Genomic DNA, 13,137 nt, shown 5'->3' with positions numbered 1-13,137 from the left:
ACATACAGCCTAGACAGACCAGAAGAAAGAACCCAGTATGAGTAGTGCAGTAAACTGCTGGTTGGTTATTTTGCCTAAAACACAGAATGTAAGTTATATCTAAAAATTACCTTGGTAACCAAGAGTCAAGTAGCACAAAGAAAGCTTCCCCTCCACTGAAGGTTAAGATGGTTAAACATAACTCTAAAACGTTTTTAGTTTAAATATATGCAGAAAATAGCTTAATGCTTAAGCTTTTGTTTTGTTTAAGAGAAAAATGAACTACAAAATCTAAACTGTCACACAGATGTGACAGAAATGGGTTGTTTCATACAAGTCAATGAAGAATTAACAATCAAGTACAGACACCAGCACTAAAATTCATGGGTTGGCACATCAAATTAATACTCATTATGAAATTCTATCCACCTTTTCACTGTCAGAACAAAATATAAATACAGACTCCATAAAGTGATATGGTTTTTTAAAATAAAACAATTTAAGTTTGGGGTATATAGGATTTTCTCTATTAAAAATAACTGATAACTTTTATCAAAAAAGTCTCCCAACTTATTCAGTAAAACTACATAAAAAGAAGCTAGAGTAAATGAACAGAAGCCTGAAGCTTAGAAATACAACATCCATTTCATTTGCCTGGGAAAGTCTTTTTGCCTGCTATCGTGCACAATTACCCATCGTTCTCAGAAGTGCCCTAGCATGGGCACTAAGGTTATTTTCCTCATCAAGCTCTTGTGGGACATGTAACTTATGAAAGACATAGAGTTGCCTCAGAAAATTCAGATGTAGCAAATTACCTTTAAAAAAAATTAAAAGGGTTGGGGCATAAAAAAAATTAAAAATCACGGAAACATGAGTTTACAGCCTTCATAAAATAGTCAGCACACATGAACGCTATGGAAACTGCGTGTTTTAGCTTCACATTGTAAGCTGTATCGTTTTGTTTTGAAGACAGGGTCTCAACTTTATAGCCCTGGCTGTCCTGAAACTCACTCTATAGTTCAGGCTGGCCTCCAACTCACAGGGATCTACTTGTCTCTGCCTCCAAAGTGCTGGAAAGAAAGGTGTGCCCGACCACTATCCGGCTGGCTGGAAGCTATGTTTTCAAAAAGTCTGTCTGCCTGCTCCCCCCCCCCCCGTCTCTGTCTCTCTGTCTCTGTCTCTTTCCTCCTCTCCTCTCTTCCTCTCTCACTCCTTCTCAGAAATCAAACACAAGGGGGAAAAAAAAAACATGAAATTCTGTTAGAGGAAAGAGGGAAATCAAGAGAGACTCTTTTCTTATCATTTTAGTTTGACATATTTAATTTTTCTAAGTATTTATTTTATAAAAATTAAAAATATTCAGAAACCACAATTTATACATATTTCTCAAAGTTTTATATGCAAAGTCACCAAAATTATTCAAGATTATCTATGAAATCCTAAAAGATGCCCAAAACAAAACAAAACTTGGCATTGCTTGGGTATTGCTGAAACTCCCTACCCCCATTCCGAGAAAAATAAATCATAGCCACAACACTTAAAGGTAAAGCACCAGGCAGGAAAAGGCCCCGAGAACAGCCCCTGCTGTCATAATAGAAAAAATGTGCCCCTTAACGAAAGACAAGACACTGAGGGTTCCACACCTTCCGGCCAACACACTCCTGACTCACCATCTATCAAGCAAACATGAAGAATAAAAGTATACTACTTGATGTTTTTGACCATGAGGTATTTGCAAACAAAGCTTTTCTTCAGAGACAATTGGATTAGCTGGGGTTTGTTTATTATTATTTATTTTTATTAACCTGCAGGATTTTTTTGGTTTTGATTTTTTATTATTCTTATTCTTGGGGTGGGAATATGTCATAGAATGCATGAGGAAGTCAGAGGACAACTCCTTGGAGTAGACACACTGTCCCTCCACCTTTATGTGGTTTCCAGGGATGTCACTCAGGTCATCAGGTCTACATAGCAGGGGCATTACCCTCTGAGCCATTTCTCAAGTTATCAATCAGGTTCTGTTAACTTAGCATTTGACTAAACCGTGAAGCACAGAACAAACATTCCTCTTCCTTTCCCCAGCCTCGATACTAACACTTTATTCAATCTATTCTTAAAGATCTACTCGTTTTAAGTAAATTTCCTGGAACTATGCTCTCTCTTATAAGCAGAAGAAAGTAATATTAACCATGTAAGCCCATAAGCTGGGCATTTAGGCAAGAACTGAGAATTCTCCAACAACTTCTGAATAAACAATGTTTCCTAAGCAAATACTCTATGGTCTTCTAATGTGACCTGAACTCTGTACAGCAGACAGCTGACAAATTATCACACAGGAGGACCTGCATGATAAACTAGTCATACCAAAAGTTTGTACCCCGCACTACCTTTAAAAGAGAGACTCCACAACTGTCCTGACCTTATCCCTTAAAACTGCATCTGACAAAGCTGTCTTTGGGTAACTGATTTCTACTGCCAGTGGATGTCCACTGGAAGGAAACACGGGCACGGTTCTGCTACCACTGCACAAAGTACACACAAAATTATCCAATTTAAATAGTTGGAAGTCTACCAAGATAACCCGAATTAATTTATTCTCTATTGTGTTCCCCAAGCTAGCGCTTAGTTTGTGGCAAATATTGGAGGGGGAAAGGTTGGTGACTATGGAATCCTGCAGGATGCTTTCTTAACAGTACTTAACATAAAGTTGTTCCTGTAAGTCCTCTATCAGCATCCCTTGAAACAATACCTTGCTCAGTTATTAAAGACTTCATGAATGCTGGGATCGGATGTTGTTAAGATTTTTAATATAAAAGGAGAAAAGACTATCACAACAATGGTGGTGTGACCCAGAAGACCGTGCTATGACAACTGTCTTACCCCTTCTACATTCCATCCTCTCATGCCAAGTCTTGTCACAAGCACGTTTTTACATGTGCTACTCTGGCCTTTACAACCCTGTGACAGTAATTATTTGTTCATTGAGCATCTTCTGTGACTATGTGTGGATGCCCTGCAGATGCCAGGTGAAGTGGACACTGATCCTGACCTAAGAGTTTCTATCAATTTGAGGAGCTCAACATTGATCTAGAGCAGTGGTTCTCAACTTGTGGGTCAAAACCCCTTTGCAGGTCCGAAGACCCTTTCACAGGGGTTACATATTAGACATTTACATTACAACCCACAACAGTAGCAAAATTAAAATTATGAAGTAATGAAAATAATTTTATGGTTGGGGGGGTCACCACAACACAAGGATCGAAGCATAAGGAAGATTGAGAACCACTGGGGTAGAGTATCTACTCACAACAGGGGAAGGAAGTGTGATGGGAAAGGCATCAGAAGACTTGGAGGAAAAGCAGGCTCTGGACAGAGGCAGGGGTCTGTGTTAGAGCAGGGCTCTGCTCAAGAAACTATTCAGGGCTATGCAAGCCAGAGATTCTTTGGAACAGCAAGGAAGCTTTATCCCTGAGCCTGAAGAAGTCCGGGGACTACACACAATAGCTACAGCATCGATACAAAGCAGAGACTCACTCAACAACAATACCCTAAAAGTCCTCTTTTGTCCCTTCTTTACTCTTCCGTCAGTGCCTCCCAAGGGCTAAAGCCAAACAAAAGCCCAAGAATAGAACGCTGTGTAGCCAGAGGCGACAAAGCCTTCTGAGGCACACCAAGAGAACAGAGAACGATTCTAAAAGGAGCAGCAGCTCAGGTCACACACTCAGACTGAGGGACAAGGAAGAAGCTCTCTCTAAGAGTATTTTCCAGATCTAGATGCTGACTTCAAAGGAAACCAAAATTAGCAGCTGAGTCAGGAAAATCCTAGAGTTTGAGGAGCAAGGTGAGCAGTGGGTGATACATCCTGGGGCCACTGACAGAAAAAAAAAAATTCCCCTTACGCTAATTTCCTAGATTCCAGACTGTTTGGCAAAATCTTGGTTCCTGGAAGATTCCTTCTTCCACTACTTATAGAATATGGGGGCGGGGTGGGGTGAGCTGGTGTGATGTGGGGTGTGTGTGTATATAAATTAGATTTTAGGTTCCCTTCCTTCCTGTTCTAGGAGCCCCTGAAGCAAATGCCTACAGGTTAATGTAGGTTTAGGCAGACAGTGAATACTCCATTACACTGGAGGGCCAGTAACTGAGCTCACTTAAATAAAAACAGGAAACTGTACATCTATGAATATAGAAGAACCTATAAGACAAGGTCTTCTATGGTATGACAAAAAAGGCTAAAACTTGAATGAACTAATGCAACTTCAAAACTTAGAAAGATTAATGTAGTCAGAATTTAAAACAAGCTCTAGAATGCTAAGAAGCAAAGCAAAACAAACAAAAACCAGTAACTCAGTTGAAAATGCTTATTTCACAAAAACAGAACAAGCTATAGTCAATATAATAAAGCCAAGTTCTTTAAAGTGTCTCCAGAAATAAGTAAACTTCAAGGTCTGGACTGTCTGTCGTTGATGCTCACTGTCTCTGTGTCTGTCTGTCTGTCTCTCTCTCTCTCTCTCTCTCTCTCTCTCTCTCTCTCTCTCACTCTCACACACACACACACACACACACACACACACACACACACACACAGAGCAGCAGCAGTCACCACTTACTCATGGCAGAACCACGTATGTACTGGCTCTGTGAAGGCCAGGCGTTTATTAGGTTTCCAAGGACATGTTTAAGGATAATGGAGGAAACAGCAAATAGAGTTAAGCATGGCCCATTTTTTTGTATTTTGTTTTTTTTAAGATAGGGTTTCTTTGTGTAGTCCTGGCTATCCTGGAACTTGCTCAGTAGATAAGGCTTGCTTTGAACTCAGAGATGCACCCACCTCTGCCTCCTGAGTGCTGGGAAGAAAGGCCTGTGCTGCTCTGGCACCCAACCTTTAGAAATGAAAATGTCACCCCTTTCTAATTCCCTTGCATGCTTCCTTCTCTAGCATGCTTGCTTCTTCCTATGAGACAGTGCATCCAAACCAATCTGTGCTAGTATTGCTATTAGTGTTATTTCAACTACATCAGAAATCATATAGATATGGGGGGTTGGGAAGACTCTAAAACCTGCCACCATCACAGCACTGTTTCTAAACATTTTTCCAATTCCCTGTGGCACTTGTAAGCAACCAGTTCAATGACCTAAGAACAAATTTAATTCGTGGCAGAAAAAAAATGTCCTTCCAGTACGACTGAATAAAAGGTTTTTTACATTTACAATATAATTGTTCGTATTCTGATCATTTATATCAAGTTCAAAGAAAATTTCATTTCCCCAAATTCTGGCAATTAGACAAATACCAACATTCCTCAGGAATTTGTGAAGCCAGTCCCCCCCGGGCCAAGGAACCATTTCTCTTGTCACTGACAGAAGGGACAAACATGGCGCCTATTAACATACCACACTGCACGCTGGCCTCCAGGCTCCCTCAGCTCTCACAAGTACCTGCTACATATATCAGGTTCACACTGAGCGAACATTCTAGCTCTTTCACACACAGGTCCCCCCTAAACTTCCTCCAGCTCAGGAACCCCCTCCCCCAGCTTCTCAATCTCCTTATAACCCTGCTATGTCAGCTATGCCCTCTCTAGGTCTTCTGGGTCTTCCTTTCTCACATACACCCACCCCTTCTCATGGCCTGAGCCCCAGTCTGCTGGCCATGCTCCGTCTACTTCTTTGTTTCTCTGTGCTGGACTACTCCAGATGCCTCTGGCTGCTCTATCCCTCATTTCTACAATAAAAACGTTCGCTGTAACCAGACCATGGAGTGGTCATGTCTCCAGTTTACACTACTTGCTAAACACCTACAATGTTCTACTGGGCTCAGAAAGCTCAACTCCAAGTACCACACTTGCGATTGCTACACTCGTGAACTGAAGGGCACTTAAAAGTAATCTGAATTTCTCACCTTCCCCTTTTCTCTCAAAGCAACAGGAGACTCTAGAATTCCTTTACCCACAGCTAGTCTTAAGAACCAGAACCCTTCTCTCCCTAGGCAGAAATATTGTTTTAGACTTTTTCCTACGTTAAAGAAATCCTCTGATCAGGCCAGGGTGTAGTGGCACACGCCTGTAATCCCAGCATTTGGGGGACAAAGACAAGGAAATCATGAATTCAAGACAAGCCTGAGCTACATGAGAAGATTGTCTCAAACAGACAAAAACTAAAACAAAATAAACAAACAAAAACCCCTGAGACCCTTGTCTGAAGGCGGCAAGTCACAAACTTTTCATTTGGAAGGAGTCCTGGCGTCACCCAGAAGGAACGCTGCCCTGACTGACCAGTAGGACTCCAGACAGGCTTTTCCTTAGAGCTATTTGCATTACATCACAGCTCTTGATCCAATCATACACTATATGCAGCTATCCACAGATAACTATATTCAACTTACAGAAATAAGACAGTTTGTCCTGGGTCTTTGGGTGCTCATTGTGAGGACCCTCTGTCATGTAAAACTTTAATCTGGTAAATCTGTTCAGTATTTCTCTCCCGGGTAAGGAAACATAAGGAAGAGACCAGCCTACATAGCCAGACACTCCATTAGTGACAAAGGCTCCAGGATACAAAGATGAGTAAAAACTTTTATTGCTAGCAAATTACAACCTAACAAGAATCAGATATGGGAACCAAAAATTAACATTTACCAAAAGCTATAAGAGAAATGAACACATTCTGTAATGGCACATAAAGTACCTCATTGCCTTCTTTTACACATTTTACCTTTCTAAATCAAAATGTGGAAAATATGGGTGCTATGCTCTAGGATTCAACCCAAAGCTTAACCACTTGAAATGTGGATTGTAATCTAAGTAAAAAGGAGAGAACAAAGAGAAAAGAGCTCAGAGGCTAGACAGGCTCTAATGAGAAACTGCTCACAGGGAACGCCTGGTTTCAGACAGCTGAGATGAATTCATACCCACTGTGGAGGACCTTACAGGGATGCCAGGAAGTGGATGTGGAAAGGTGCCCAAAGCAGAAGCATGGCGGTGACTCAGTCAATGTGTTTTTGAGTGAAGAGGATGGGTGTGGCTTGCCTCACAGTCATCAGATTTCCCAAAAGTCTAGCTGAGAGAGGGCAAAGGACTCAGAGCTGTATCGTAAGAAAACATGTCAAATCCAAGAGATATTACTAAAGCTGAAAGCCTCAGACGTGGGGAATAAGGTGCAGGGAAAATCGCTTTATATGGCTGAGTGGTCGCCTTTGTTAAAATATTTAAAGAGGAAGATTAGCTTTAAGAATAGCAGTAACTCGGGGTTGGGGATTTAGCTCAGTGGTAGAGCACTTGCCTAGCAAGCGCAAGGCCCTGGGTTCGGTCCCCAGCTCCGAAAAAAAGAAAAAAAAATAGCAGTAACTGTCTAAATCTTTATTGAAAAAAATTTCAAAAATATAATTTATGCTAAGTACAGTAACAATAAACACTTTCCCTTGTAGCATAAACATTACTATGAACATCAGTTACTTCTCCACAGTGCAGCATTCAGGGATAGACCCTGACCCATCCCAGGGTCCATCCTCGAATACTTTAGTAGAAACATGTGATTACTGTCATCATCGCTACCTTTCTAAATCAAAATGTGGAAAATAAGGGTGTGGTGCTATACCTGCAGGAAGGTAACCCCTGCAGGAAGGTCAAGAGTTCAAGTACGGTACCGAAATCCTGTTTCAAAAAGTACAAACCACACAACCAACTTTCCAATGAAAAGAGATCACAGCAAACAAATCTACCCTGAACTAAACCTGCAGATCTTCAACATGACTGTGCTCAATTTAGTTTTCAGCCTCTCACTTACTAAGACATGCTTCAAGTACAAAGTCATTCCTGTTCAAAACTGACTCAGGGCACTCAACTTCAAAAAAAATTGTTTCTTGTTTAAATTTTCAAACTAAAATCCCTTTCTTAGTGATGTATGCCTGACCTGGAGTACATTAAAACAATCTGGCTTCTATTTAAATAATCTCTTGTAGAGATGCACAAAAAAAGTTTAAAAATCATCCAAATAAAATTAAAAGATAAGAATGTTAGTACTAGTAAGTATGGGGTCCTAATGGTTGTTCCAACACAGGCCATGTTGCAAAGGATGACCTGTGAGCAATTTCATGAGAGCTCCCATTTTTTTAAAGTCGCTGCGAACGTTTTCAACTGCAACTACCACTTTAAGACCATTGCTAGCTTTCCCACTGAAAAGCCTGGAAATACTTACTTGGCTTTCAATTTCTGTAATGCAACTAAAAATGTAAAACAATTTAATCATGCAGTATCAAGTCTTCACATTAAAAAATGTTCTTCAACCTAAATCTCAAGCTTTCAAGATTAAAAAAAAATTAAGTACAGCAGGAAGGTCAGCAGGGGCCTTCCCTTCCTGCTATATTAATCACAGGCAACTTTCCATAACTGAGCTAGGGCTGACAACCTTAAAACCTTCGCTACAGTTGTTCCATGAACCCCAAAAGGTTATATTGAAGTTTCCAAAATATTTGCAGCAGCAACTTAAAAACAAAACCACCTCCCTCCCTAGCCACCTACCCACCAACAGCAGCATCCATCACTGACACACAAATGCAGGGCCAAGCTCCAGCACAACGCTTAAAAACATCCCAAATTCTACTTGGCCTGCAAGGGAAGAGTCTACATTTAATAGGCGCTGGGTCAGAGTTGAGCTTTCGAGTTTAGAGCTCAACTGAAATGATTGTGAGTCAGTCAGCCTTCTAAAGGAGAACCGAGTTCCACAGAAGTCTTTCCTAAACAGGACAGTGGCGCCACAGAGGGGAGCTTGGGGGCGTGAGCTGAGGGGAGGCGGCCCCTCGCCCGGACCGAGGGTCTACTCACTCCACTAGCGGCCAGCAGGAGAGCCATTCGCCGCGGCCCGCCGTCGTCTTAGGGGAGGGGCCCCTCCCCGCCCCGGATGCCCCTCCGCGCCCCGCACCCCAGCCCAGGAGCCGCCTGAGGACGCCCTCTCCCGCCCTCCCCAGCCCTCCCCCTGCGCCGCGGCCCAGGCACCGCCCCGATTGGCTGGCCCTGGCAAAGAGGCCCCTGGCGATTGGCCACGGGTCACCTGCATGGGAGGTGAGCGGCTGGCGATTGGCGGTTGGCCCCGTTGGGCGTCAAGGCCGAAGGAGCCGCGAAGGAGCCCCGGTGGCTCAGGTCTCCCACCCGCGAGAGCTGGGGAAAGGCCTGGAACTGGCTTCACCTGCGCCAGCGGCTTCGAGCTCTCCATCACCATATTTTGGCAGCTGGTGAGCTCAGAAGTTCCATCTTGATAATTGATTTTGCCTCCAGAAAGTTGTTTCTGTCCCACTAGGAAGGCCGGAGAGGAGGAAACACTACAGCCTACCAGTAAACAAGAGCTTGGGTGTCTGTTTTACTTGTAGGTGACATGTCCGTGGGCTTGCTGTTTTGACAGCACCGTAAGGAGTGTAGGTGGCTTGTGAAGAACTTCAAGAATCCGAATGGTGTAACTGTGAAGTTCAGGCTTGGAGGACCTGGACAGAGGCCCAAAATGCAGGAAATCACAGACACCAGTAATAACAAGTTGCTTTTCTGCTCTATTTTTCCTTGGTATCTTGACCCTTCCTAAGACCTCCGAAGCACCCAATAGTTTGCTGTGGTTTTGTGGCGCAGAGTTCAAGCAATACTCAACTACACTAACACTACACTGCTGCACTCATTGCTTATGGTATTTTTAGTTGATGTAAATTGTTCCAAAATGTTCAACACGAAGTTCATTCTGATCCTTTTTTTATAAGCATGGAATTTTCCCATGATCTCTATCTCAGTAAGTGAAACCACTATCATCCACTCTAAAATGCAAACTAAAAATGTAGCAGTCCTTAGGGACCTCTCTTAGTCCTCACTCAAATCTATCAACCAAGTTCTATAATTCTTAACCTCCTAAATGTGTTTTCAATTCTAGCTCTCCTCATATCCAAAATAATAGCCCTTCTTGGAATAATTTCCTCACTAGAGTCTTCCTGAATCTACCAATTCACTCTCAACTAAGAGCTAGAGTGTATTTCCATAGTATCTCACTATCAATTAAAAAACTTGCCTCAGATTTGCACGATACAAAAGGATATGACTCAGTATTTAACACTGAACTGTACAAATGTTTTATAGCCCTACCTGCATCTTTCAACTTGCACCCCTATTTTTCTGCACTCCACACAACAGTCCTTTTGAAGCTTCTTTAATTTGCCAAGAACCTTCCACGCTATTTCTTTCACACTATCGTCTTGGTAACAACTTTTGACTATCAATTTCTCACCATCATTTCTACACAATTTAAATTCTTTCTATTTTGGGTCACCAGTAGCCTATGAAACTTTTTCATGGAATTTACCACAGCTACAATTTTACTCAAATTATCATTTGAGTTCTTTAGTAATTGCTTTGGGCCTTAATTCATATGTGATAAAATGTGAGTGAGGTGATCTGGATGACAGTGGACCTCAGGACCAAATGTATGAGTGCTTGGTCTCCAGTTTGAGCTGTCTGGGAAGGATCTGGAAGTGTGTCCTTGCTGCTAATGCAGCTTAGTGGTTGTGTGCTTGTCTATGAGGCCCTGGAGTTAATCCTCAGTAATAAGTCAAAGACAAAATGATCTATCAAGTCATGTTATCATACTTTACTTCCCTGCTGCTGTGGTAAAACACTGACCAAAACGCATGTTTGGAAAGGTGGAAATTTTAGTTTACAGGTTACGGTTCATTATTGAGGGAGACCAGGAAACACAAGGCAGGAACTTGAAGCAGAAACCAACAGAGAGACTCTGCTTACTGCTTCCTTCCAGTACTTGCTTGGCTTGCTTTATTACATAATCTGCCCAAGGGCAGGACCACCTATAGAAGGCTGCTACCAACTCTGTCAATTAGCAGTCCAGAAATGCCCCCACAGAGTTGCCTACAAGCAAGCTAAGGAAGGCAGTCTCTCAAAATTCCCTTTTCCTAGGTGACCATAGCTTGTGTCAAGTTAATAGAAACAAAACCAAAAACCTAACCCAACACACATGTAAAGATCAAGAGGAAACAAGCACATTTTCCTAACTATAAGAAGCCTATCCTAAAAGAATGTACAATTCCAAATACTACATATAACATTTGGGGGCAAAGCAAAACTCTGGAAACTATAAAAGGTCAGGACTATGAAAAGAGAAGGATAAACAGGTAGAATGTCAAAATTATTTTAAAAAAATTGTGTGTGGGGGGGTATTTTGTCTGCAAGTGTGTATGCAAGCCTGGTGCCCACTGAGGTTAGCGGAGGCTATCAGATCACTGAGAACCGGAGCTATTGTTGGCTATAAGCTGATTTGTGGGTGCTAGGAATCCAAGCTGGGTCCTCTGGAAGATCACCCAGGTGTTCTTAACTCCTGGGTCATCTCTTTGGCACCCAGAGCATTTTGAAGGTAGGAAAACTACTAGGTATGCTACTGTAAGGCCATACGATACAAATTTGTCCAAACTCATAAGCAATATAAAGAATAAACTTTAACCAGTGATGGTGGTACATGCCTGCAACTCTAGCATTTAGGAGTTAGAGGCAAGATCATCCTTGGTGAAATAGTGAGATGGAGACCAACCTGAGCTACATGAGACTTTGCATCAAAAAAACTCCAAAACCCTCAACAAAACAAAACCTATGTGTTATGCAATAATGTGTCACTAGAAATCACCAGTGAGAACAAATGTACCATCCTGGCAGGAAATACACCATGCACGTGCGGGACAGGGATATGACAAACAGGAAATCACTGAACCTCCCCCAACCCCCCGTCTCCCTTTCCCCTCCTACCCCCAATCTATCTCTCTCTCTCTGGCTCAGAACTGAAAACTATTCTAAAATATAGAGTACTTTGTTGTGTTCTAAGCCAAACCAATAGTTCTCTTGGCATTGACCCTGCAACAGAGGCAAGTGACTAGAGCAGATGTAAGACAACCCAAGTTTCAGAAATGGTCTATATAGCCTCAATATTTTTGCCTGTCTGTCTTCAGAAATTTCAAAACTGATGTCAGCTAGTCAATTCCTATGTAGGAACTTAGGCCAGATGGAGCACATATATCACTTGGCATATAGGAAAAGCAATGCCTATCTTACAATCAAAGCAGGGAAACTGCAGTTAACACACTGTCGAACAGAAATATTTGTTCAAAATTAGAATTAGCAGCCCCTCCACAGGCCCATGATGCTTACTATAGTGCTTCACCACTGAATCCTCGGTGTCTCCTCACATGGGACTGGCATAACACTGGGTGCTTAAAAATGCCATTGGGGAATGAAATGCCAGGTATTGTGTATAACAGTCTCAACACACTGAAGGGGAGGTAAACAGAGCCAGTGTAGGGGACACACAGGGAAGAGGAGGACAAGAGACTAGTCTTTAGTACTGTTCAATTTTTAATTATTTATTTGATGGCTAACTATTGCCCTAATTTTCATAGATAAGATTCTGCATTGGTCACTTAACTTTATTCTGAGAGAACTTCTAGATTTTATTTTTAAAAACTTACATTACTAAATTCAGTAAGAAATATTCAGCTCTTTGCCACAGGTAAATAAAATTGCTTTCTATTACTTAATTCTCAAATTTAAAATATATAACACAATTTTAAAGATCCATCTCTGTGTAGTATATCAGGATTAGTAAGGTTAGAAATGAAAATGTGTTTATTTCTAGAGAAACAGTAGAAAGGGAAACTATAGTATTTTATATATTTCTACAGAAATAGGATTTCTCTGTATAGCCCTGGCTGGCCTTAAAGTCACAGAGATCCACCTCCCTCTGCCTCCTGAGTGCTGGGATTAAAGACTTGTTTTACCATACCTGAGTTTAAGTTTTTAAGCATGTGTTGTTCATGTCATTATCACATTTTTAAAATATTTTTATTATTTGTGTGTGCGTGTGTGTAGGCATGTTTGAAGGTCGGAAGACAGTGCTGTGAAGTCAGCTCTCCCTCTACACTTACAGTTTCTGGGGCTTGAGCTCAGGTCGCCAGGCCTCCATGGCAAGAGCTGTAACTGCTGAGCCTGTCACAGTGTAATCCCAGTATGGTTTCTGCTCTCTTCTTTATAGGAGAGTGACTCCATAAAGACAAGGACCATGGGTACTTGTATACACCCACATACTCTTGGCAACTATTACAATAGAAGACGACAGTGAATGTTGAATAGA

The 13,137-nt window shown here is 41.8% G+C and overlaps 1 protein-coding gene across 5 annotated transcripts in view; it reads right to left on the bottom strand.

Annotated features, from left to right (window-relative positions):
- The window catches only part of Osbpl9 (oxysterol binding protein like 9), a 139,340-nt gene that overhangs the window by 46,813 nt on the left and 79,390 nt on the right, over window positions 1–13,137 (bottom strand). Inside the window, exon 1 of one of the 5 annotated variants that reach the window (XM_032900455.1) lies at window positions 8,802–8,889. The exons of the other annotated variants lie outside the window; for them this stretch is intronic. Coding sequence (XP_032756346.1) covers window positions 8,802–8,828 — 27 coding nt within the window. The 5' untranslated portion in view covers window positions 8,829–8,889. Of the gene's footprint in view, window positions 1–8,801; window positions 8,890–13,137 lie in introns of those variants that run through there. 5 annotated transcript variants of the gene reach the window in all.

This window comes from Rattus rattus, chromosome 1, assembly GCF_011064425.1.
Source record: "Rattus rattus isolate New Zealand chromosome 1, Rrattus_CSIRO_v1, whole genome shotgun sequence".
Taxonomy (NCBI): Eukaryota; Metazoa; Chordata; class Mammalia; order Rodentia; family Muridae; genus Rattus; species Rattus rattus.
Note: the sequence above shows the minus strand (reverse complement) of the source record. Positions and strands in the feature narration are given on the sequence as shown.